At 38.9% G+C, this 27,076-nt stretch overlaps 1 protein-coding gene across 4 annotated transcripts in view; it reads right to left on the bottom strand.

Moving 5' to 3' along the window:
* Positions 1-15,129: 15,129 nt before the first annotated feature.
* LOC124102283 (A-kinase anchor protein 9) overlaps positions 15,130-27,076 on the bottom strand; it is a 91,941-nt gene continuing 79,994 nt past the window's right edge. For all 4 annotated transcript variants that reach the window (XM_058583680.1, XM_058583679.1, XM_046458526.2 and 1 more), the window contains 9 exons: positions 24,697-24,916; positions 23,855-24,005; positions 22,893-23,075; positions 21,800-22,000; positions 20,666-20,895; positions 18,471-18,556; positions 17,392-17,521; positions 16,737-16,876; positions 15,130-15,681 (listed from right to left, as the gene is read on the bottom strand). In XM_058583680.1, coding sequence (XP_058439663.1) covers positions 15,644-15,681; positions 16,737-16,876; positions 17,392-17,521; positions 18,471-18,556; positions 20,666-20,895; positions 21,800-22,000; positions 22,893-23,075; positions 23,855-24,005; positions 24,697-24,916 — 1,379 coding nt within the window. In that variant the 3' untranslated portion in view covers positions 15,130-15,643. The remainder of the gene's footprint in view (positions 15,682-16,736; positions 16,877-17,391; positions 17,522-18,470; positions 18,557-20,665; positions 20,896-21,799; positions 22,001-22,892; positions 23,076-23,854; positions 24,006-24,696; positions 24,917-27,076) is intronic.

Below are 27,076 nucleotides of genomic sequence, written 5' to 3'. Positions count from 1 at the left end.
GTCATAATACTTACCATCCTTGCATAGGAGAACCAGTGTGGATATAGTGGATGTGCCTGGGAATTGGTTCAGTGTAAATAATTATAAAGTAATTCAGGGCTGAGAATGCAGCTCAGTGGTGGAGCACTTGCACTTGCCTGGCATGGAAAGGATCTGGGTCAATCCCCGGGTGTACACACACACACACAGGAAAGTAATCCAACACAGTTTGACAAACATATAGAGCCAAACGGTCACTTCATTTTGGGGAGGGCGGGCAGTACTGGGGATTGAACCTAGGGCAGCTTAACGACTGAGCCACATCTCAGCCCTTTTTGTTTTTTATTTTGAGACAGGTGCTCACTAAATTGCTTAGAGCTTTGCTAAATTGCTAAGGCTGGCCTTGACTCGCTATCCTCCTTTCCCAGATCCTGAGTCACTGGGATTGTAGGCATGCACTAGCAAACCCGGCTTAATTTTTTATTTTGAGTCTGGGTCTCACTAAGTTGCTCAGGGGCTCAATAAGTTGTTGAGACTGGCCTCAAACTTGTGATACTCCTGCCTCAGCCTCCTGAGTCACTGTGATGACAGGTGTACACCACCATGCCTACCACTTTTTATTTCAGCACTTGGTACCAAATCCTGGGCCTCATGCAATGGGGTCGGGGTCTTATGTCCCTTAATCCACTGCCATAAACCCCATCCAAAGCCATCCAGAGCAACAGGGATGGTAAATATATCAGGTTTCCATTTGTCTAGTGTCTCAGGGCTTGTGCCTGTTTTACTGTATGTTTGGCCTGATTAAAAGCCTCAGCGTGCTGGTCAACCCAGTCCCACACTCTTACACAAATTATGTAAGGGTCATAATTGAGTCACATGAGGGAAGAAAGCCCTCCAATAACCCAGTAGCCCCATAAATTGTTGCATTTGCTTTACTGTGTTGGGACGTACAAAAGGACTTTATTTATTATAGCCTGAGGTACAACTTTGTCTTGCCCAACAAGACAATACTCAAGAATTTCACCATAAGCCAGGGCCATGCACTTTGTTAGGGGCTACAGCCAGTGTTCTCCTTTGCAAATGAGTCAAAGCGGAGTGCATTACAATTCATCCCATATTGTATGCTCCTTAGAAAGGCTACACATACATAGCATGTTGCATTCCAAGTTCCTGAAAATAGCTTCCATGAACCCCCAGGTGCCTCTGGGCATACGAATATCTCATGAATTTGGCCACATATTTTGAGTGGAAAGGAATATCCAAGCTCATAATGACCCCACACTTTCATCAGCACCACTGGGTAAAGCCATTGATGTAAGCAGGTAAATGTTACTGAAGCCATCTTAGATAATTCTACACCATTCAACATCATCCCATCTGCTCCAGTGTCCCACAAGCAGAACAGCTGTTCAGATACTCTTTCTTTTGTTTTCTGCCCAAACTTGAACCCCAGTTCCACAAACTTCCAGCATATATGATCTCATGGTCTCATGATGGTAAATATGTCAATATCTCTCAGGAATAGGAAGCCACAGATCTGGATCAGCTCTCTCAGGTTGAGCCTTTAACTTTTGGACCATTACATGTCCTGCTTCCACTAGAGTTTCATCTTCTACCTCAACTTCTGAATCACTGGAAATAGTGGACTCCTTAAGTGGGTTCCACATCTGAGTTTTCACAGGTTACCAACACCCTAACATGGGCTCTGGGCCTAGGATGTTTCCCTGGTTTACCAAAACGATTGACCATGACCTGTAGGCCAATCTTTTTTTTTTTATTTACATATTACAGCATTACAATTCTTATTACACATATAGAGCACAATTGTTCATATCTCTGGTTGTATATAAAGTATATCACACCAATTTGTGTCTTCATACCTGTACTTTGGATAATGATGTCCATCTCATTCCACCATCATTTCTAACCCCGGCCCCATTCCTGCCCCTCCCACCCCTCTGCCCTATCTAGAGTTAATCTATTCCTCCCTTGTTCCCCTTCCCTACTCAGCTATGAATTAGCCTCTTTATATCAGAGAGAACATTTGGCATTTGTTTTTTGGGGGGATTGGCTAACTTGGCTTAGCATTATCTTCTCTAACTCCATCCATTTACCTGCAAATGCCATGATTTTATTCTCTTTTATTGCTGAGTAATATTCCATTGTGTATATATACTACAGTTTCTTTATCCATTCATCTACTGAAGGGCATCTAGGTTGGTTCCACGGTTTAGCTATTGTGAATTGTGCTGTTATAAACATTGATGTGGCTGTATCCCTGTAGTATGCTATTTTTAAGTCTTTTGGGTATAGACCGAGGAGAGAGAATTTGGGGATTCCTTGGAAAACTGGGAATAGAGTAATCTGTAAGTTGTAAATGCCACGACAGTACATCCTTGCTGTCAACCTGTACAAAACAGGTCTCTCTAGTTTTAACTCTCCCTGTTCTCTGTGGAACTGGGTGAACTCCATGTCTGAGGCTAACTTTAATGCACACAGCAGGGGCATTGTTTGTTTTCTTTCACATCCCCAGTGACTACTTTGGATATGGCTTTCAACACTTGCAGCACCCCTCTTTGCATTTCAGGACTCACCACCCCTCCAATAGAGAAGCCACCTCCAATAGAGAAGCCACCTCCAAACAACATTGACACTTGTGGCCAGACTGTGATCTGTCCCTGCAGACTCCAGGCCCTTTCCCAATTCTGGAGTCAGTTCAACATGTTCTCCTTTGGGATCCTGCCAACTATGCCAATTGTTCAACCCCAGGGCTGTACACACCCCAAGGATACTGTTTATCCATTTCAAAGAAAGAAATTAGAGCACTCAACAGAGAGATTTTGGACATTCTATTACTCACGTGCTCCTCAGCGATGATGGGCTGGGATACAACGGAGAACCACCTCAAGCCTACAAGCAAGGGGAATCTATAGGACAGATTGCATTTCACTGTGCAGGTGGAGTCCTTCAGATGTTTTACAAGCACCTTCTTTTATATTCAATCAACTTTGCTTTGATTCTCACCTAAAGATTGGAGATAAGGGCTGAGCATGGTGGCACACCCCTGTACTCTCAATGACTGGAGAGGCTGAGGCAGGAGGATTACAAGTTTGAGGCCAGCCTCAGTAACTTAGCAAAGCCCTGAGCAACTTAGCAAGACCCTGTCTCAAAAAGAGGGGGGAAGGCTGGGGGTGTGGCTCAGTAGTTAAGTGCCCCTGGGTTCAATCCCTGGTATTAAAAAAAAAAAATGGAGATAAGAGAAGTGGCTAGCCCTGCCTCTCCATTCCTTTCCTTATCAGATTGTTTAGACCTTATCTCACTGCAGTCTTCCCTAGACACCAATTAGTGTTTAACCCAACATATGCCAACTACAAAAAGACATATACTATAGAACTCTGATTGCATTAGGTATCTAGAGTAATCAAATTCACAAAAACAGAAAGTAGAATGATGGTTGCCAGGAATGAGGTGGGTGGACCGGAGGGCTGAAGAATTGTTTAATGGATACAGAGTTTCAGTTTTACAAGATGAAAAGCTCAGGACATTGGTTGCACAACAATATAAATACATTACTGAGTTGTACACTTAGACATGAAAAAAATTAGCAAATTTTATGTTTTGTGTTTTTTTAACAAAAATAAAAAGTAATTTAAGATTTAAAAATATTTCAGAAATTAATTAATTACTTAATGCAATATTGGGGATTGAACACAGGGATACTTTAGCAGGAAACTATTTTCCCAGCCCTGTTTATAATTTGTTTCTAATAGCCCTTACTCTAAAAATGCTGTGGTCCACAGTATTGTGGCCCATTATTAGAGGTAATTTTGTTTTGTTTTTACTTAAACTTTTTTAGTCCTTTATAGTTATACATAATATTGGGGTTCATTTTGACATAATCATACAAGCATAAAACATAATTTGCTCTAATTCAATCCCCAGTACATCCTTTGCCCTCCCCACTTCCCTCGCCCTGTTTTCTTTCCTCTATTAGTTTTCCTTCTTTTTATTTATAGCTTTCTAAATTAGTGCCTTTTAGATATATACAAAGGTGAAATTCACTGCAGTATATTCATATATGTTACATGGGATAGTTTGATCAATTTCATTCACTAGTCCTTCTTTTCCCACCCTCCGCCTTCTCCATCTATCCACTTCCTCTACTCCACTGATCTCTCTTCAAACACCAAAATTTTTATTTTTCTTTTATTTGACCCCCTGAATTTTTTAGTCAGATTTGTACCACTGTAACAAAGAGACCTGAGAAGAAACACATAGAGCAGAGGGGCATATGGCTCAAGTAGTAGCGCGCTTTCCTGGCATGCATAAGGCACTGGGTTCGATCCTCACCCAAAATAAAATTAAAATTAAAATTAAAATAAAGATATTGTGTCCACCTAAAGCTAAAAAATAAATATTAAAAAAAAAAAAAAAACATAGAGCAGAAAAAAGTTCATTTGACTTAGTTTCAGGGGTCTCAGTCCATAGACAGTCAACTCTATAGCTCTGGGCCCTAGGTGAAGCAGACAATCCATATCAGTGGATTAATTCACTTATTAGGTTAAAGCTCTCATAATCTAATCTTTTTACCTCTGAGTGTTCTTGCATTGTCTTACACATGAGCTTCTGGGGAATATCTTGTATTCAAACTATAGTATTCTAATCCTGATCCTCTAAAACTCAAGCCCATCTCACAATTTAAAATGCATTTAGGTGGCTGGGATGTGGCTCAAGCAGTAGCACGCTCGCCTGGCATGCGTGAGGCCCAGGTTTCATCCTCAGCACCACATACCAAAAAAAAACAAAGATGTTGTGTCTGCCAATAACTAAAAATTAAATATTGAAATTCTCTCTCTCTCTCTCTCTCTCTCTCTCTCTCTCTCTAAAAATATAAAATAAAATAAAATGCATTTAGGCCAGGCACAAAGCATGTGTCTGTTATCCCAGTAACGCCGGAGGCTGTGGCAGGAGAATTGTGAGTTCAAATCTAACCTCTCCAACTTAGTGAAACCCCAACTCAAAACAAAAAATAAAAAGGTCTAGGGATGTGGATCAGTGGTTAACCAACCCTTGGTTCAATCTATGGTATCAAAATAAAATACATTTAATCCATTTCCAAGAGTCCCCATAGTTTTAATAACAGGGATTTAATACCTAGGGCTGGGATTATGGCTCAGGGGTCTAGTGCTCACCTAGCATGCACAAGGCACTGAGTTTGATCCTCAGCACCACATAAATGTAAAATAAAGATACTGTGTCCACCTAAAACTAAAAAATAAATATTTTTTTAAAAAACCAAAAATTTCTTTTGAGACTCAAGGCAAAGTCTTAGCTCTTTTCAAAAACAAGTTATTGGGGCTGGGGATGTGGCTCAAGCGGTAGCGTGCTCGCCTGGCATGCGTGCGGCCCGGGTTCGATCCTCAGCACCACATACAAACAAAGATGTTGTGTCCGCCGAGAACTAAAAAATAAATATTAAAAAAAATTTCTCTCTCTCTCTCTCTCTCTCTCTCTCTCTCCCTCCCTCTCTCACTCTATTAAAAAAAAAAAACAAGTTACATATATCCAATACATAATGCCATAGATCAAATATTTTCATTCCAAAAGGAAGATATAGGGACATAGAAAGAAGGAATAAGACCAAATCCTGATAAAATCCAGCTAAGCAGGGGCTGGGGTTGTGGCTCAACGGTAGAACGCTCCCCTCGCACGTGTGAAACCCTGGGTTTGATCCTCAGCATCACATAAAAAATAAATAAGCAAAATAAAGACGTCGTGCCCATGTATAACTAAAAAAAATTTTAAAAATATCCAGCTAAGCAAACAAGTCTTGTAGCTACACATTCAGCATCTAAGATGGCACTGGATGCCTTCAAAGTGTTTGTGTAGCTGTGTCCCTATGACTTGCTGGTTGCAGCCCATGTGGCCTCTCTCTTGGCTTGTTTCTACTAGAATCCTGAAGCTTTCCTCCAAAGATGCCCCATGTTACTGGCATCTCTTAATTTCTGGGGGTCTCCACTGAAGCTTTGGCCCCCTCTGCCGCAGTCTGGCTGGGCACAAATCACTAGCCACTCAAGCAGGAACAAACTTTATTTCCAAACTCCACCAGCACACTCCCTGGGAACTCTCCCAAACGCCACCCACGAGGCTCCTCCAGGAACACACCACACACCAACCGGAACTCCCACCACCGGAACTTCACCAACCAACACGAACTCTTCAGGAATCCCCGCGAGAGCTCAACCGGAACTCAACAGGAACTCTGCGAGAACTCAAAAGTCATCATCTTAATGGCTCGCTGGCGTCACCTCTCAACCACTACTTCTGGCAAAAATGCCATGTGGTCATCCCGACTCGGCTGTGGCCCTCAATACCCCTCTTTACATCTTTAGGCATCACCCTCTCAGGGATAGCCTGCAGGAACTCTGACTCTGCTGCACTTTACCTGGCCTCCCAGGTATTACTTTGAATCTCCATGACCTCCTAACCCCAGCATCCTGTATTCTGCAGAACCAGCACCACTTGGTTGATGCCAAGGTCTGCCACCATCTCAAGCAGTAGACAAGCCTTCTGAAACCATGGCTGCAGCAGCCTTGTAGTCCCTGGGTGGCTGAGCATGGTGAACAAAATCTTCCTAGGACCCTGTGCCAGCAGGGTGCCCCTTGGTCTCTTCTCAAATGAATTTTTGCTTCTACACCCTTGAGCCCAAGACAGGTGTGGCTTCCAATCCCTGAGATGCCCTCAAACTATATTTCCTAGTATCTCTATGCCAAGTACTTATCATCTCTGTAGTGGCTATAATATTTTTTTCAACCCCAACTTGTTTAGCTCCTGTTTTACTCATACTTTCTGGTCAAACTGCATGTTCTTCAAATGTTTCTGCTTTGCTTTCTGCTGCTGATTATTACAGTAAACTTAGCTAAGAGCCACAAGAAATATACTTGCAACCTCCTGAATGCTGTGCTGCCTTGAAATTTCCTTTATCAGATTAATTAGCCTATCACCTTTAAATTTGGTCTCACAAAAAGTCTTAGGACATGGGCAAATTGCAGACAAGTTCTTTGACAGAACACAACATACATGGTCTCCAGTCCCATTTCCAATAGAGACTTCCTTCTCCTCTGAAATCTCATGAGCCCAGTTTTTACTGTCCACAGTCTCATTGGCATGCTCGTCTTCTGAGCTCCCACCAGAATCACTCATTAAATTCTGCTTACAACAGTCTACAGCTTTTCCATCTTGTGTCTTTAATCTTTCCAGACACTAACCCAAAAACCAGCTGCAAAGACTTCTGAACCACATGGTCAGGTTAGTCACAGCAAAGACCCCACAACTGTGTTTTAGTCAGATTTGCATCACTGTGATCAAAAGACCTGACAAGAAAAACATAGAAGAAGAAAAGTTCATTTTGAGTCATGGTTTCAGAAGTCTCAGTCTATAGACAGCTAACTCCACAGCTTTGGGCCCAGGGTGAGGTGGAACCTCAAGGTGAAGGGCATGACAGAGCAAAACAGCTCAGGACAAGAAGGAAGCAGAGCACATTGCTGTAGTCTGGCTGGGCACAATCAGGAGCCACTTGTCAAAAGAAACTAACTTTATTTTTAGAACCACACACGCCAAACAAAACAGCTTCTCAGGAAAAACCCTCAAAGCCACAACTGCCACCACCGGCTTCCCACAAGCCTCTCTCTCCCACACAAGCCTCTCTCCACCTCCCACAATCCTCCTGCTCTTGAGGCCGATTGGCTGGGTCACATGGGCGGAGCCAAAAAAGTCCCCCAATGAGCAGCTCCGTGGTCTGAAAGGGCAGGGAAACAGCCCAATGAGCATCACCGCAGAGGAGCCAATCAGCTAGATGTTGCTGGGGCCGCTGTGAGCCAATCATCAGCTGGCAGCTGGAAGTTTGCTGGCAGCTGGAAGTTTGCTGGGGCCCCTTCGGCTGTGGCTCTCAACAGTGATGAATTACATTTATTGATTTCCGTATGTTGAACCAACCTTGCATCCCTGGGTGAATCCCACTTGATCATGATGCACGATCTTTTTGATAGGTTTTTGTATTGGAATTGCCAGAATTTTATTGAAAATTTTTGCACTTATGTTCATTAGAGATATTAGTCTGTAGTTAGCTTTCTTTGATGTGTCTTTGCCTGGTTTTGGAATCAGAGTGATATTGGCCTCATAGAATGATTTTGGAAGTGCTGCTTCTTTTTCTGTTTCTTGAAATAAATGGAAGAGTATTGGTATTAGTTCTTCTTTAAAGGTCTTGTAGAACTCGGTTTTGAATCCATCCAGTTCTGGGCTTTTCTTCGTTGGTAGACCTTTGAGGGCATCTGCTATTTCGTCACTTGAAGTTGATCTGTTTAAATTGTGTATATCATCCTGATTCAATTTGGGCAAATTTTATCACTCTAGAAATTTGTAGATGCCTCTGATGTTTTCTATTGTATGGGAGTACAACTTTTCAAAATAATTTCTAATTATCCTCTGTATTTTTGTAGTGTCTGTTGTGATATTTCCTTTTTCATCATGTATGTTAGTGATTTGAGTTTTCTCTCTCTTGTTTAGCATGTTGTTTTGTTCAATTGTTTTTTGTTTCAGTTTCATTGATTTCATCTCTGCTTTTAATTATTTCATGTCTTCTGCTGCTTTTGGTGTTGATTTGTTCTTTTTCTAGGGCTTTGAGATGTAGTGTTAAGTCATTTATTTGTTGACTTTTTCTTCTTTTAATGAACTCCATGCAATGAACTTTCCCATTAGAACTGGTTTCTTAGTGTTGCAGAGATTTTGATATGTTGTATTTGTGTTCTCATTAACCTCTAAAATTCGTTTAATCTCCTCGATGTCTTTTGTAACCCATTGTTCATTCAGTAGCATATTATTTAGTCTCCAGGTGTTGGAGTGGATTTTATTTCTTATTTTATCATTGATTTCTTTTTTTTTTTTTTTTGAGACTATTAATCATCTTTATTTCCCTCTGTGATTTCCTATAGAAATGTAGTGATTTTAATGACAAAATACTGACCCACGTCCTTCTGGGAAGGTGTGTATAACATCACATTGTTTTTCTTAAAATCTCCCCAAGCTGGATCCTGAAGCCCATCAGATTCCGAGGCTTTTGCACAAAGGATCGCTGGTCTGTGTGCCTACCTTGGTCATCCTGACCAAGGCCTAAGTCCTCCACGTCACTCTTGGTTTTGCACTTTTCCTAGTTCTTCCTGAGTTCTTGGGGAGTCTCTTGTATGTCTTCACTACATTGATTTTCAGCAGCTCTGTCTCCATGTGGTTTTTCATTTGGCAACTTGCAGTTTCCTTCTCCAGGAAGACTTTTTGGATCCCTGCGTGGTCCCTCCTTATGACTTTTTGCTCTGTATTGGCCAATGTTCCCTTCAAATTTGGCAGAATGAGAACAGGAAGCAGAAGCTGTATTTCCCAGAGCATTTCAGATAGGAGAAACAGAAATCCAGCTGCAAGTGGCTTTCCAGAAAGGGAGGCATACTGGGAAAACTTTGGGGGAAGCTGACAAACTGCAGGAAGAGGTTCAGGAAGCAGGAAATCTCCAGAAACCTCAGCAACTGGAGCCAGGGCTGTTCTTTGATTCCCATTTTCTCTTTATTTCCAATCTTGGCTCCACTGGCTTCAGTTTCTTCTGCTGCAGTTGGATTTTTGCCCCTCGGCTAGAAGCATGAACACTAGTAACACCAAATTCATATCCTGTCAGCACTATAATCCAAGAGGTAAGAGAGCTTCCAGATCCTGGGAGGAATTTCTGGGAAAGACTTATTGTTCTAGCCAGGTCTCATTCCCAGACTTGTGTCCACTGGTTGAGGCCAAATCTCAAAAAGAGGTGGGCAAGGGCTGGGGTTGTGGCTCAGCCGTAGAGTACTTGCCTAGTACGTGCGAGGCCCTGGGTTCGATCCTCAGCACCACACTAAAAATAAATAAATAAAATAAAGATATTGTGTCCATCTACAACTTATTAAAAAAAAGAGGTGGACAAGGGATAAAGAACAGATCAGATAGCAACACCCATGTGATGGGTTTGCTAAACTGTTGCATGCATTTATTTCAAGTTGGAGGAGGGTGTTCCTTGAGGTGCTCCTCTACTTCTGACTTGCAGCATCTTTCCTCCCTGTTGCTCACTTGGGAGGAAGCCCCCGGCTGGATGGACATGCTATCTTGTGCAGCTGGCTGCTCAGAGAGAAAGCCCTGTCCTTCAGGCTCTCTGCTTATTGTGTCTGCCTGCCCTCACGCCTGGAGGTAGGAGAAAAAGAGTCTCTCTGGGTTCACATAGAACCAATTCCAGGTGCATCTGAATGATAAATACCCTTTATTGTGTATCTTTTAGGCTTACAAAAATGAGAATGACTTGGATCTCATCACTAAAAACATCCATTACTGGGGGTTATCTTCATCAGCTTCCCTTACTATAACAAAATACCTGAGATAGGGATGGATTTAGTGGTAGAGCTCTCATCCAGCATGTCCAAGGCCCTAGGTTTGATCTCCAACATTGGAAAAAAAACAAAAAAACCCAGAAACAAACAAACAAAACAACAACAAAAAACCACCCCAAACACTGAGATAATTAACTTATGAAAGGAAGAAGTTCATTGAGCTCATGATTTTGGGAGGCTCCAGTAGATGATCGCGCCATTGCTTTGGGCCTCTGGTGAAGGTATTGGTGGCAACGGGGAAGGGGATGGTGTGTGTCTGAGTGAAACTTCCAGGAAACAGAAAAGAGAGACAGGAAGGCACTGTGGTCCCCCAAAGACCTAAGGAAGTCCCACAAAGCCTCTTGTCTTCAAGGGTCTATCATCTCCCAGAAGCCCCACCCTGGAGACCAAACATCGGAAGGGGGCATTCAACCTCCAAGACATAGCAAGGCATAATTGGGTGTGGTGTGATAGAGGCACCAGCTCTGGGTCTTGGGATTCCCTTGGTTCATCTTTCTGCCTCGCTGGACAACATCCAGAGGAAGAGAGAAGGCCTCTTCTGGCAGCTACTTCTTCAGCACCATGAGGTAATGTTTCCAGAAACATCCAGCGAACGTCTCCTCATATCTCATGGACTCAAAACTGGTTGGCAATCCTTTGTAAAACCACTCTATGTCCAGGGAAATGCCACGCGTGATTCGTTCAGGCTGAGTGCTGAGCCAGTCCATGGCAAGAAGATACAAATATCCTTGGGCCAATCAGTCCAACCCCTGGCACTGGGAACCAGGCTGAGTGAGGAGATGGGACCTTCAGTACAAGCTGGGATACTCCTCAGAAGGAAGAAGTGTGTTCTGGGTAGGAAACCCCTGAAAAGCACTCTGCCTGGTTCTGTGTCTGACCTGAGGTGTCTCCGTCATTTCAAATTCTGTTGGAAATTCCCCCTGACTGCAAAGCTGAGGTTCCAGAACTCCCTTTAGGTCTTTGCAGTTTTCTCAGCTATTTCATCACACTGGCAGCCTAGAGGCTTTTCAGACACATAAACACATTGGGCCTCACATCGCAGAAATCTATCATTGATTTCTAATTTCATTCCATTATGATCTAAGGCAGAGTAGTATCTCTATTTTTTTTTATATTTGCTAAGAGTTGCTTTATGGCATAGTATATGGTCTATTTTAGAGAAGGAATCCACCTGCTGCTGAGAAGAAAGTATATTCTCTCATTGAAGGTTGGAATATTCTATATATGTGAGTTAAGTCTAAATTATTGATTGTATTATTGACTTCTGTAGTTTCTTTGTTCAGCTTTTGTTTGAAAGATCTATCTAGTGATGAAAGAGGTATGTTAAAGTCACCCAAAATTATTGCATTGTGGTCTATTTGACTCTTGAACTTAAGAAGAGTTTGTTTGATGAATGTAGAGTCTCCGTTGTTTGAGGCATATATATTTATAATTGTTAAGTCTTGTTGGTGTATGGTTTTCTTTAACAGTATGTGGTGTCCTTCTTTATTCCTTTTGATTGACTTTAGCTTGAAGTCTACTTTATTTGATATAAGGATGGAAACCCCTTCTTGTTTCTGCAGTCCATGTGACTGGTATGATTTTCCCAACCCTTCACCTTCAGTCTTTTTCTGAGACAAGGCTCTTGGACACAAGAGCATATTGTTGGGTCTTTTTTTTTTTTTTTTATCCAATCTGCCAGTCTATGTCTTTTGATTGTTGAATTTAGGCCAGTAACATTCAGGGTTATTATTGAGACATGATTTGTATTCCCAGCCATTTTTGTTTATTTTTGGTATTTAATGTGACTTGTGGTTTCTCCTCTGATTAGATTTTCCTTTACTGTAATCCCTCCCTCTGCTAATTTTCATCATTGTTTTTAATTTCCTCTTCTTGGAATATTTTGCTGAGGATGTTCTGTAGTGCAGGTTTTCTAGTTGTAAATTCTTTTGTGTATCATGGAAGGTTTTTATTTTATCATCAAATCTAAAGCTTAGGTTGCTGGATATAAGATTCTTGGTTGGCATCCATTTTCTTTCAGAGCTTGGTATATGTTGTACAATCTCCTGGCTTTGGGGGTCTGGGTTGAAAAATCTGAGATACGGGTTGGTCTCCCCCTATCTGTGATCTGATTCCCCTCTCTTGCAGCTTTTAAGATTCTATCCTTATTCTGTATGCTAGGCATTTTTATTATAATATGCCTTGGTGTAGAACTGTTGTAATTTTGTACATTTGGTGTCCTGTAACCTCTTCTATTTGGTTTTCCAATTTGTTCTTCATGATTGGGAAATTTTCTGATATTATCTCATTGTAGAGATTGTGCATTCCTTTGGCTTGAAACTCTGTGCCTTCCTTTATCCCAATGACTCTTAGATTTGGCCTTTTGATGCTGTCCCATAATTCTTAGATATTCTATTCATGGTTTCTAACTTTCTTCACTGTGTGATCAATTTTATTTTCCAGATTGTATACTTTGTCTTCATTATCTGATGTTTATTCCAAGTGATCTAGTCTGTTGGTTATGCTTTCTATTGAGTTTTTTGATTTATTGTATCATTCATTGGAAGGATTTCTGTCTTTTTTTTTTCCCCCACAGTCTCTCTCTCTCTCTCTCTCTCTCTCTCGGACTAATCTTTTGCTACTTGTATTTGCTCTTATCTCATTGTTGGAAGGATCAATTTTTGCTTGTATTTGCTCATTTAGGTCATTCTTTAATTCAAAGATTATTTTACTTATTTACTTTTTGAGAGAGAGAGAGAGAGAGAGAGAGAGAGAGAGAGAGAGAGAGAATTTTAATATTTATTTTTTATTTTTCGGCAGACACAACATCTTTCTTTGTATGTGGTGCTGAGGATCAAATCCGGGCTGCACGCATGCCAGGCGAGCGCGCTACCGCTTGAGCCACATCCCCAGCCCAAGATTATTTTAATTATGAATCTCTGAACTGCTTCTCTGACATTTCATCAACTTCACTGATATTATGGGTTCTGATATTACAGTGTCCTGGTTTGTTTGGGGGCCCTTTCCTCCCTTGTTTTTTTTTATGTTGTCTATGTGTCTGCCTTTCTTGCAGTGTGGATCCGAGATGTTACAGTTTCTTTCCTATATTTTTGTGGTACCTGTGCAGAATGTCTTCACCTCACCTTGATGTTGGGCTTCCAGACCCTGCTGGTGTCCCTCAATAAATGCTACTACATCCTGGATCTGGGTCCTGCTTAAGTTGGAATGGGTGGGTCTGGGCCGCTGGGCTTGACCTCCTGTGGTAGTCTGCTGGTTGGAAGGGGAAGTCCTGCACCAAAGGCTAGACTTTGGTGGTGTCTGACCTGCTTGTGGAGGAGTGAATCAGGACCACTGAGAGCAGGGATCCCGGGTAGGTTGGAGTGGGTGGATCTGGGCAGCTGGGATTACAGGTGGCTTATAGTACACTTTAATGTTCTAATATGTAAAAATATATCACAACTTGAAAAGTTTAGTAATTATCTGTGTATAATTGGTTTTCTTTGGAATCATATGTATATATATCTATATTGTCTTTAAAAGCATTCTGAAAATCAGGATAGCTTCCGCAGACGGCTAAAGAGATCCATGTCAGTGCTCCTGTCAGTGGTCAGGAGCTGGGATTAACTACGTGATAAGCATGAGTTGGTGGGTCGGGGTAGAGCTCAGTGGTAGAGCACTTGCCTAGCATGTGTGAGGCACTGGGTTTGATTCTTAGCACCACATATAAATATGTAAAATAAAGGTCCATTGACAACTTGAAAAAGAACTGCTGTTGCTAAGTACTTGTCCATCTGCTCTTTTTTTAATTTTTTAACATTTATTCTGATTTGTTATACATGATGGCAGAATGCAATTCATTTTATATTATGCATGTAGAACAATTTTTCAAGACACTGGTTATACACAAAGTATTTTCACACCATTCATGTCTTATATATGTACTTAGGGTAATGATGTCTAACTCATTCCACCATCATTCCTATCCCTCTTGCTCCCTCCTCTCTTTCCCCCTCCCTCCCCTTATATCCATCTGCTTTTGTCATGTGTCTACAACAAAATAGTCCTGAATGGCAATCATATTAGCTTCTGGTTCTTACCCACAACTCTCCCCCTTCCACTAGCTGTTTTAGGATACTTTTGCTAGGTTTAGAAATCCTCATACTGAAGCCCAGCTGCTAATATTGAAACTTCCAAGAATGTATAATTCGTTACCATGCTTATTTGTGTTGATCTAAATCATAGGACATCAAAATCCTCCAGACATCAGCAACAAATACAATTGCTGTTTTAGTGAGTTGCCATGTTATTGGGGAACACTCTAGATAAAGAAACAACATCCGTGACAGCTTCCCAGTCTGAATTGTGTTGGACAGCAGGAATTCTGTTTGATTCTGCTGAAATCTATTTAATAAATTTAGATTATTTGAGCTAAATGATTTTTGTGTCATAGTGGACCACAGATTGTAAAGACATACCGTTAGATACATGTAACACCAAATGTAATTGAATAAATATGGCTTTTAAGAAATATTATACTTAGATATAAGTTGATGGAAAGGCAGAGGGAAAACCTTCATAAAAAACCCTAATATCCAATTATATGAGGACAACTTTCTGTTTGAATCCTAAGGTCTTGCATATTTAAGATAAGTAATTTATGAGGATATGCACCAGGAACTATATGGCTCAGTTAAAAATGAAGAAGTTTCAAATACAGTGTGGTGAAAATGGTGAAGTCATTTTTATTTTCAGTGCTTTGACAAAATACCCCATAAAATTCAAAACTTCTACCATTATACAAAAATAGGTGTCTACAAGTGATATCTTCTGTCTTCATCACCAGTAGCAAATATATTAGGCAGAAACATGTAATTTCAGTAGCCTTAAATGGAAAGTGCAGGACACTGCAAGCTACACATTCAGCAGTATCATATTGGCAAAAGTTTAATCTTTTCACCCATTTGATAAATACACAAGGTTTATAATTTAATCATTTAAATTAACATTCTGCAAATATACATGTAATTTAGTGATCACTGTGCATGAATACATACACAATGCTTGTATGTACAAATTCCAGTTTGTTTTCATGTGCAAGAGATCTGATACAATCATAAGCTGTGTTTGTTTTGGTCCCATTAAATATTCACAATATAAAAGCACAAAAGAATCTTCGATTTACAAAAGAGAATTTGTTTAAAATCACTTCAACTTTTGATGTTTTTAAAGTATTATCTTCTCATACCACTATGAAATGTAGTAGTTGAACCTGTAAGAGAAAAACAAGACATTTTGCATGATTTTAAATTAGATTGTTCTATATAAATTAGCTGGTATAGATAACAAAAAGATTACTCTTAACTCTCCATCAGAAAAAATGCCCTTTGTTCCTTAAACATCTTATTCATAGTTCAACTGATTTTTAAAGAGATTTCAACTATATTTACAAGTCATCAAGAGTGGTTCTAAAGCAAGGAAGCGAGACTCATGCTAATATAAAATGTTCTAAAGGTTGAAGTTCTATATATTTTTAGTATATCCTAAAAAATATTTTGGTCTTCAGATTCTGGGTCTTGTGAAATTTGGATGCTTAAAACAAAACAAACCTTTAACCAACAAACAGACTTCAACTATAATAATGAGAGTTTCCTAGTACTACAAGTTGCTTGTGTTAAACAGTGAATTTTTTGAATGAATGAAGAGATAACTACTAACTCAAAATAATCTGATATTAGTCCAGTTTGTGGGACTAGTAGGAAAAGAGAATCATTAATAAAAGTTTAAAAAAAAACTGTAAAAGTAGACTGAATACAATCAGTTAAACTAAAATGATTCAAAATCTCTGGATCAGAAGTGAACTAAAGGAAGACAGGGAAAAGAAGTTTTCTCATAATGAATAGAGAATCCACTTCTGTTATCAAGTATGATATTGATATTTTTGAGGAAAGAAAAGTAAAAGATCATTGTTAGGATTTTTTTTTGGATCACTCTTAAAAGCACCATGCAGTAGTAGGGATAATGGTTGTACTAAGTGCTCAATCCTCTTCCTCACCAGTATCTGTAGGCCTCACCACTTTCTACCATGCATTACCTCAGAGCACCTTCCCACATTAGTCTTCAATCATGTGTTTTCTATGAGCAATCTACTGAATGAAGAGATAGTAGGGGAATTATTTGGGGGTGGGCAGGATTTGAGGTGATAAATCATGTCTTGAATACTCTAAAGTTAGTTGTGCTGCTGGTTACACAGTTTAAGCTTTCAAAATGAGGAGAGCTGTGGGTCTAGCACTATGGCACTACCAATAAGTGGTTAAACTTAAGCACCTGTCTGTACAGTTCCAAGTCTTCTTTGTAGTGCCTCTAGCCGAGTGATATAATCTGCCAGGGCTCTATCAGGATCATAATTCTGAAGGTGAGAGCACGCTGTGGAACCAGGATTTAAATCAGCTAGGGTGCCTGGGGACCTAAGGATTAAAAGCAATGTACATGAACCAAATTACCCAGAAACAATGCAATCACATTACACACCTGCCTCCTCCCCCACCCCCGAAAGGCAGGCCACGTACATATTATATGATCTATATGCCCCATGCTTCTAAGTTTGGGATGGGAAAGAAATTGGTCTTCAATAAATTCAAAGAAGCTAGGGCTTCATGAAAATGCCAAGTATAAAACCTGTCAGTTTGTCAGTAAGTGTTGGATATGTAAAAATGCATCTGTCATGCAGACTAACATTTTCTCTAACAGCCAGGGACTTATCAATTTTAATCAACACTTTTTCCAATGTCTAACTCTTGCATATAGTAAGCAACATTTGATCAGCTCTGTTTCCTTTAACCTTAGAAACCATTTACAAATTTAAAAACTAGCTTTGATTCTGGGCCATAGGTTAAACAAATTACAACTAAACATGTCCATCTGCCAGAGTCCTATCAGTGTCCATCTTTCTCTGTTAAATATTAATACATTTAATTCTTACCTATTTTGAAACGGTAAAAGGCACCTAGGAGAATCCAGATCTGATCTTGAGCGGTATGTTGTATGTCTTGGTTCTCCATCTAGCTCTAGTTCACCAGAAGAATGATAAAATGGGTCAGTCTTTTCAGCACCTTAATGTAATGCAAGATGTTAAGAAACAAAGCAAAACACAACAAAAACTAAAAACCAAGCCCTTGAACATTTCTACAAAACAGTATTATACCATGTGAATATAGTGTACTATACCATGCTGTCTTACTTAAAAGACCTCAATCTTAGGGTTTCTGAATGTGTTATCATTTGGGGGAAAAAATAATGTGGATAAGAAAAATTAGACTAATGTAACCAGATCATTTATGACTCCACTCTCCTTTTATAGGAAAAAAATTGCAATCAAGATTTGCTAATTTTTGGTATGACACAGATAAAAATTTCTCAGTGCAAGCATTTATATTTCAAAATACTTTCATGGAAATTTCCCTTTTCTCTGCTGCTAAACTGTTGGTAGAATATCTCCAGGTAGATTCTCTGTACTCTGTGCTCTCCCGCTTTTGACCTCATCCTTATATCCCAAATGTTCAAGCCCTAATGTTCTTTCTACTTCATTCTAGGTGTAGAGAGAAGGAATTTTAACTGTTCTTATTTTTATACAATGTAGTAGTAAACTCAAATGATTTGAGTATTATTAGATCATGAAAACGTCAAACCATAACCGTTTTACATGACTAATAGCTATTCTCTCTTGAACCGAGAGCCTTAAGTGCCCCTACTGGGTAATCTGGGACAAATACCATGTGTTTTCCAGTGCTAAATTTTTCATCTGTAAAGTGAGAATAATAGTAATTGTGATTACATCAAATTGGCAGAATATATGAAAAAAGCAGGGCTTAGTGTAGACCAGTGCTCCATAAAAATCAGCAATTCTTACTCTCTTTAAAACAATGAAGTCCCTAACCTTGTTAGTTATAAGCTCCTTTATCTTTGGAAAACACTGGCTCCAGAATTTGCTATTTGGAAGATATTACATTTTCAGTAATTTTAGAGGGCTGTAAATGTAGAAAAATGCTATTTTGACTTTACCTGGATTCAGTTCAAAGCCATCCCTGTTAACATTGGTGGAACTAGAATCTGTGACTTGCTGCCACCGTTGAACCAAAATTTTCATTCTAAAAAAAAGATTCCAAGATAAGACATCACAGCATATCTATAAAGATCATAAAATACACCTTCTACAAAAATTATTTAAATATGAACACAGAATAAGATTTCAACATAATCACAATTTCCTAATCCAAAACTATGTACATGTGCCTGGGTTGATGGCAAAATTAACTGGAACAGAAGAACACAGTTGTAAGCTCCCCTCACTTCATTTCCAAGGGGAAGCAGAGGTCTTTGGTGTTACCAGAATCAGGTTCTAGCTTTACGGATTAATGAGACAGGAAGAGATGGAGGGCAAAACTACACAGAAAGAAAGGAGCCGCAGGAAACAGAACAGTGGATGAAAGGCAGATGAGAGGAAAAAAAGAATAGAAGGACCCATAAGAGGGAGCTGGAGGATGGGTGAGGCCATGTGACCAGGAACAAAAAACAATGCTGGCTTTAAATGAATGGGGGCATTAATGTCATCATATAGCTGCATTAGGTTTGCTGCATGGCCCATCTTGGCTTAGAGAGCTTTCTGGAGTGCCAGGGCTCTGTCAGGATCATAATTCTGAAGGTGAGAGCACGCTGTGGAACCAGTGTGTTTCAAGACTCAATTTTAAGAGAGTCAAAATATAAGTCTCCCCAAATTCCTCTAATCAAAATGACTGGCTAACTCCTGAGACTTCACATGAGTGTCCCCCAAGTTCTGTGCATATGGCCCTTCCCCAACAGAAAGTGAGCTGTCTTTGGATTTTAGGCAGGTATTACATCTTTTTCATCCATGTATCTGCCAGTGCTTATCCTTTGTTTGCCAGACACAAGGTGATGTTGGGAATGAGAAGTGGGAAAGGAGAAACTGGAGTGTGAGACTACAATAAGGAGAAGAGGCAGGCACGGTGGAAGACAAACAGGTTAGACCTGAGCTGCTTTTAGAGAGCCAGCATGGGTGCAATAGAGAGACCAGGCTAATTGTGCCTACTGGGTTTATAACCCCTCCTTGTCCCCTTTTTCTCATTTGTGAACTGACATTTGGAACTAAGGAAACTCAAGTTTCCAGTTTAAAAACACAGAAACAAAAGCAAAACTCATATTTTTCAGAAGAAAAAAAAAAAAAAAGCAAAATCCTTTGAAGAAGCATCAAATGTGACCTGACAAGAACTACTTTAAGAAACAAAATTCCTTTGGGACTCTGCTGAGTTTCAGAGAAATAAAAAGGAGGGTACACATGGAGAAGCCTAAGTGTCTGAGTGATCTTTTAAAAATTTATTTTATTTTTTTAGTTGTAGATGGACACAAACCTTTATTTTTATGTGGTGCTGGGGATCAAACCCAGTGCCTCATACATGCTAGCCAAGCGCCCTACCACTGAGCCTCAGCCCCAGCCCCTGATTATCTTATCTACTAGTTAGATTAGAGGACAGTAGTAGTTCAGGACTACAAGGTAGTTTCAACCACATACGGAATGAATGCCAAAGTTCCTAGCTTGGAACTACTAGGAAAAGAGTGACAAAAGCACTAGCAGAATCCCTGAAGGCCAACCTTGGACCTGAATGCAGAGGTAGACCAGGGCTTTCCAGAGCTGGGTACAAAAACAGGTTATTTTAGTAGGAAAGGAAGACAGATGTCTGCCAGCCTAAGGTGTGATTTTTCAAAAAAACTTTTCCTTTTTATGATATCTCTTATGTCTATGTATGTATAAGCTAGTTCATAGGTCTATTCAAATTAAAAAATGACAATTGGACTGGATGTGCCAGCTTGAGTCACCAGCTGCATGTACCTAAGAAGGCCCTTTCCAAAGGGTATATTTACACAGTACAGAATAAAGAATCCCTGCTAAAAGGATGAAAACCCAGAGAGAAAGTTATATTTTAGGGATGGCAAAGAAATACTATACAAACTTTTTTTCCCTCCCTATGGTACTGGAGATTAAATCCAGAACTGCTCTACCACTGAGCCATATCCCCAACCCTTTTTTGCTTTTTATTTTGACATAGTGTCTCAATAGGTTGCTGAGACTGGCCTCAAACTTGCAATGCTCCTGCCTTAGCCTTCTGAGTAGCTAGAATTACAGGACAAACATCCCTTTAGAGGGTCTCTGAATAAAATCAATTTTCTTTCAAGAACTTTACCGTGAAATTGCAATGGACGCTCTGACAGCTGAACGAAATCTGGCTAAGCCCTTTGGGCGGCTGATGAACTCCAGATTGGTGAAGGCTGGCTGACCCCGCATCCAGGCAAGGAGCGTTATGGTGGCATCCTCACATTCTTGGAATTCGCCCAATAATTGCAGCAGGTATTTCTTATGATAAATGAGAGGTTTACGAAAACTTTCTGCCCTCAAGTATTGACCATAAGTCCTCTACATTTAAAGAAGGGAAGAACATAAAGTCATTATTAAGAAGTCATTCAAATTGTTCTCTAGGGGATGATTATTACCTAGATTAAAAAAAAAAAAAAAGCAGTTGTAGGATGGCAGGTACTGTTTTTAGCTTCATCAGCAAAGTTGAAGGTTAATGTAACTTTAACCATTATAACTTTGCCACTTTGTAGTCAATGGTATGTAAATATTATAGTTATGGTTTTAGTTTGAGTTTTTTAGCCCCTGTTCATGATATTATTGTAAATATTTTTGTCTTCCTATTATCATTTGTGTTTTCTTATGTATAGAGCTATCTTTTTCATCTGAGAATTTTTAAAATTTCATGGAGCTATTTTATTATTGTGGTCACGCATCTATTTAGCTTTTTAAATAAGCCAATTATTCTGTTACTGTATGAGTCATAAATTTATGTTTATTCCATAATCAGAATAAATATTCCCAATACTTTTCTTTCTCTTTATTTTGGATTTTACATTAAGTGATTATGCAATATTAATCTCTACACATTAGAGAGGCTACTCCAAGGGCTTCCCATCTTAGGGCACAATGTTCTTACACTGACAGTAGCAGTATGTTTGTAAGGAATTGAAAAGACAACAGTACTGTTTGTCTATTGAGATAGAAACTGTGGGCGGAAGGACAACCAGCTCTGGGTGTTGACACCGTGATTGAGCTTAACCTGTTACCAGTCCTCCCAGAAGAGGCATGCCTCTTCACAAACCTTCTGTGACATGCTAGAGACCTTGCAATCACAACACACTGAATGGCCTCCGGAGACAACCTGAGCGCCACCCACATTTCTTTAGTCTGTTTGAGTAAGGGCAGAGAGATGAAAAAAAGGCAAAAAATGGAGGACTATCATTAGAAGGAAGATGTCACCTACCTTTAGTGAGGTATTTTCAGAATCAGAGTTCAGATTCTGAAGTAAAGTGTCATTTCTCAGTTCAGCTTTCAGTTTATATACTTCAGCTTCCGTTTTTTTTAAGGTTTTCTGAAGAGCTGATTTTTCCATGATCCATATTTCTTCTTCAGAAGCAATAATGGCTTCAAGGTTGGCATCACCACAGAATAAAAACCTAGAAGACTGAAGAGACAACAGCCCACTTATATAATTTCCTGCCCTTGTTGGTGGTACCAGGGCTTGAACCCAGAGGCACTCTACCACTTTAATCATGTCCCTAGCCCTTTATATTTTGTTTTGAGACAGGGTCTAAGATGCTGAGGTTGGCCTCAAACTTGTAATCCTCTTGCCTCAGTCTCTGAATTACTAGCATCATAGGTGTGTGCCACAGTGCCCAACTACTTACATAAAGAACATATCTCTGAAGAAAAAGCTGAATTAAAGATATTAAAAGTACCCCTATCATGGATATCTAGTCTTAGTTTCCATCCTCAAAGTCAATCTCAGCTGGTATTAAAAAATATTTACTCACTCCAAGTATATGGTCATTTTGCTGAGTAGATTAGCTTTACCCCTAAAAGTCCTTGGTGAAAGCCTAGCCACAGAAAAGGTTTATCAGATCTAGCAGAGCTTTTACTAAAAATGTTGAGAGACTTAAGAGATGGACATGGGGGTCCAAATGTGGAGCCCTTACTAGAGAAATGGAGATACTGAAATATATAATTTCAAAGCATCTTCCACTTGAGTCATAAACACAGTAAGTGGTAAATAATGAAGACAACAGTGAGGATTCACATTGAACATTTCTCTACACATGTCTGCTGACAGTCAATACTGTATCTGTCTTTGGAGATTCACAGACGTAGATTGGATTATGACTTAAGGTCAGTTTTCTCAGAGTCTGGTACAGAGACGGCTCCCTCAACAAAATAATAGCTATTAATATTACAGTCATCCCTATAAAAATTTCCACAGATCCTCCTACACAACTGACCTGATGCTTTTACATTCAGGGTTAAGAACCAAAATTAGATAGCAGAAACTGTAACTTGGCACTACTTCTAAAATGACGTACATAATCTCCACCAGTTCCTGTCTGTTGACAGCGCCTCAACTGCTCTTCCATCTTCACGACTACATTCCTCAAATTATTCTTTTCTTCAGTCAGTTGGCTGATATGTCCTGTCAGTTCAGTATTTTGTCTGAGTAGTCTTTCAGTCAATGAACACCCAGAAGTACCTGGTAATACTAAGGTAGGCTGAAAAAATAAAATGGATGTTAGATCACACAAGCACAAATATATGTGAAAGTGTGACGAGGCACGGAGAGCAATAGATTTCACAAACTGTTGCTTGGTTAAATCATAGAAATTTAGCAAGCAAGAAAAAAATCTAGTAAACAGAAGGAAAGGCACATATAAAAGCTCAAAGGTTTATGCAAGAGTATATTGCTTTTAGGGAGCTGTAAATTGCTTGGTAAGGCTAGAGAGTAAAAGCTGCTTCACTTATGAATAACAGACATAAATGAGGGCAATGGAGAGTCTTTGTGAGCCATGAAAGGCTTTCAGCAGGAGCTTGCCACAAACAAAGTTCCTTTGGTAGCCATGTGCACAGTAAAGTAAATTAGGGTAGATACAATGTCCAAGTGTTAGGCAAACTCCTCGAGAGACAGAGAGAGATAGAGAGAGAGAGAGAGAGAGAGAGAGAGAGAGAGAGAGAAGAAGAAGAAGAAGAAGAAGAAGAAGAAGAAGGAGGAGGAATCAAATTGTGAAATATGATATATCAAGAACTATGTAATGTTTTGAACAGCCAACAATAAAAAATTAAAAAAAAAAAACATTTTTTTAGTTGTAGAGGGACACAATACCTTTATTTTATTTATTTATTTTTACGTGGTGCTGAGGTTTGAACCCAGTGCCCCACACGTGCTAGGCAAGCGCTCTACCACTGAGCCACAATCCCAGCGATTAAGGTTGACATTTTAGAGAAAAATCTCAAGAGTTTAGATTTTCAAAAAATAGAAGGGCAAAAGGAATACCTCAAGTTGTTCTTTATCTCTCTCTTCACTGCGTCCCAATTTGGCTTTTTCCTTCTCTAAGGCCCACTGGAGCTCTCTTGATTTTTTCTGTTCACTTGCTAGTATATCATTAAGCAAACGTAGTTCATCTGTCTCGTCTTTTACTGCCAATCTAAATAAAATGATTAAATGAACTTTCATAAAACTATTCTATGTATTGAGAGAAACAGGCAACATTTTCACTAAAGGGCTGAGGCACAGTATAAACTACCTAATAGAAAAATATAAACTATTTAGAGATTAAGGATTAACTGTGGTTTATTTCAAATTACCTGTTCCTAGTAGTACAACTACCATTATTTACCACTGTAACAATTATCCAATCTGTTTCTAGAAAAGAATATTAACAAAACATTTCCCTTGTCTTTTACTGAACATGGGAATTGTCATGCATTTTTACAAACGAAATACCTTAGTATTTATACCAACAAATATATCCTTTTCATAAGCGTTATATCTTCAAATACTGTGTATTTTAGCTAACTAAATTCTGAAACACATTGAGATCATAAAGGTTAAGTTCATATTGGCTGGAGGTAAAACAAAGATCACAAGTATATCTTATACAAGTCTCAAATAGAACTGAGGGCCACAATACAGATTGGGCCAAAACAATCTTAAACTTATACTTTGGAAAAATTGGGGATTTTCACCCTCTACTGTAGTTTTTTCCCATAAATAACAAAATCACATGCTACTTAAACAACATGTATTTTATTTTTATAATATCTGCATAATATTTATGACAAAAGTACTCCAATTCCTTCACTAATACACGTTTATAATTAGGAAGTGTGGTATACCTGAATGCTTCTAGTTCCTTTAGATGCTTATGCTGTGCCTTGAGTGTTGTTTCAAGTTCCAATTCCGTTTGTGCAATTTCATTTTTTAGCTCAGCAACTACCATTTTTTCTGAACTCAGGTGTTCTTGAAGTTCACTTGCTTTGTCTTTCATATTGCTGAGCTCCACTTGCATCTCCAGAATTTGAGACTGCTTCTGCTGCATAGTATATTCCAAAAGTTCTAAAGAAAAAATGATCAATATTTATAATTTAACCTAGTAACTCCTATTTGGTTTATAAATATTTTATTGATAAGAACTGATTTGTAACATAGGAGATAACTGCAAAGCAATCATGAAAGGATTACAGTCCCCAAAGTTTAATACAAATAAACTTTATGCATGTTTTCCTCATAGTGGTAGTGGCCAAGATTTCAGAAGTATTTATGAAAATGATAAAAGTTTAACAACAGGGGCTGGGGTTGTGGCTCAGTGGTAGAGTGCTTGCCTAGCATGCATGAGGCACTGGGTTTTATCCTCAGCACCACATAAATGTAAAAACAAAGATAATGTGTCCACCTAAAACTAAAAAATATAAAAAACTAAAAAAAATTTCTTTATTTATTAATTTTAGTTGTAGATGGACACAATACATTTATTTATTTATTTTTATGTGGTGCTGGGGATTGAACCCAGTGCCTCACACAGTTAGCCACAACTCCAGCCCTCCAAGAACTTTTGAAAATCACACATAGTACTTGTAGGAGTTATTCATGTATCTATGACTATAATGGTTGGCACTGTTTGCTTCTTTTGTTCAGCCTCTCTTTGCAGACAGTCCTTAGGAACTTTACTTTTATAATTGTTCCAGAAATAGAAGTCCAAACTCCAGTTGAGATCTTGTTTTTTTCAATAAAAACGAACCAAACCCTCCATAATACACATTTGTTACAATGAAAACAAACTCAAGAATTTAAATCTCGGCCAGGTGTGGTGGTCAAGCCTGTAATCCTAGTGGCGCAGGAGGATCATGAGTTCAAAGCCAGCCTCAGGAATGGTGAGGTGCTAAGCAACTCAGTGAGACTCTGTCTTTACATAAAATATAAAAGAGGGCTCAGTGGTTGAGTTCCGTCCCCGAACTAAAATCTTATACATGTTAAGTAAAAACAGGTTACAAAATATGCATCAGGATCCTGTTTTTATGACAAAAAATATACTTATGTACATATGGACATTGAAAAGGTCTGTAGACATATTTACTTGGGTGTTAAATAGTCATTATTTTAGGATTTATGTGACTCAAGATGTGATTTTTACTCTCTTGTTTTTTCTATTCCACCATAAATATGTAACAGTACATATTTAATAAGAAAAGTTTTTACTTAAAATTCTAGCAAAGTTCATCAACAGACATTACAATTAGTAAGAATGATATTACAAGAAGGACATAACATTGACTTTAGGTGATAATCATGTTAATTTAGCTTTTAAAACTATTTCTTAGGGGTAGAGGTTAATAATTTACACATATAAACATGAATCTACAGAGATACTCATTAAGACTTCAATAGCATTCTATATAAACAATATTAATTACCTCTAAAACTTTTCAATTAAGCCTTTGTCTACAGGGATATGTTTAACTTATTATACCTGTTTTCTCTGAAGAATTTTAACATGATTCAGCTTTTCAATGACAAATTTTGAGCTTGTGTGGTGATTTTAAAGTCTGCAAAAGCACAGGTGTTTCTATCATCACTACATGAAACAGTTACTAAAGATGCATATGTCCTCAATAGATGAGAATTTAATAATGATTTCCATTTACAGTTAAATTAAATAGACTTTTATCACAAAGTGGGGAAAAGATCCAAGCAAGCATATCACAAAAACAATAATCCAAATAGTTGATAATCATATGAAAAAGCACTAAGCCACTTGAATAATTAAAATCAATTAAAACTACAATTATGTACTGCACGCCAAACGGATTGGCAGCAAAGGTCTAACAATACTGGAAAGTTGGCAAAGTTGTATATAACACAACTCTCATATACTGCTAGTGCATGCACAAATTGACAAAACTACATTTTTTAAAAAAGATTTATTTTTTAGTTGTAGTTGGACACAATATCTTTATTTTATTTATTTTTATGTGGTGCTGAGGATCAAACCCAGGGCCTCCAATGTGCTAGGTGAGTACTCTACCTGTGAGCCACAACCGCAGCCCCTAACAAAACTACTCTTTAAAATCGTTTGGTGTTCTCTAATAAATTTAAAGATATGAATTCTATGACCCAGCAATTTCACTCCTAGAAAGACATAAGTACAATTGCATCAGAAACACTTTGCAACAGTGTCCACAACAGCAATGACTCTAATAGCTAAAAAGCAGAAACAAT

The sequence above is a fragment of the Marmota monax genome, unplaced genomic scaffold, assembly GCF_021218885.2.
Source record: "Marmota monax isolate L192 unplaced genomic scaffold, Marmota_monax_Labrador192_F-V1.1 WCK01_AAM20220418_F8-fsc00531, whole genome shotgun sequence".
NCBI classification, from domain to species: Eukaryota; Metazoa; Chordata; class Mammalia; order Rodentia; family Sciuridae; genus Marmota; species Marmota monax.
The sequence above is the reverse complement of the archived record's forward strand: the minus strand, read 5'-3'. Positions and strand labels throughout refer to the sequence as shown.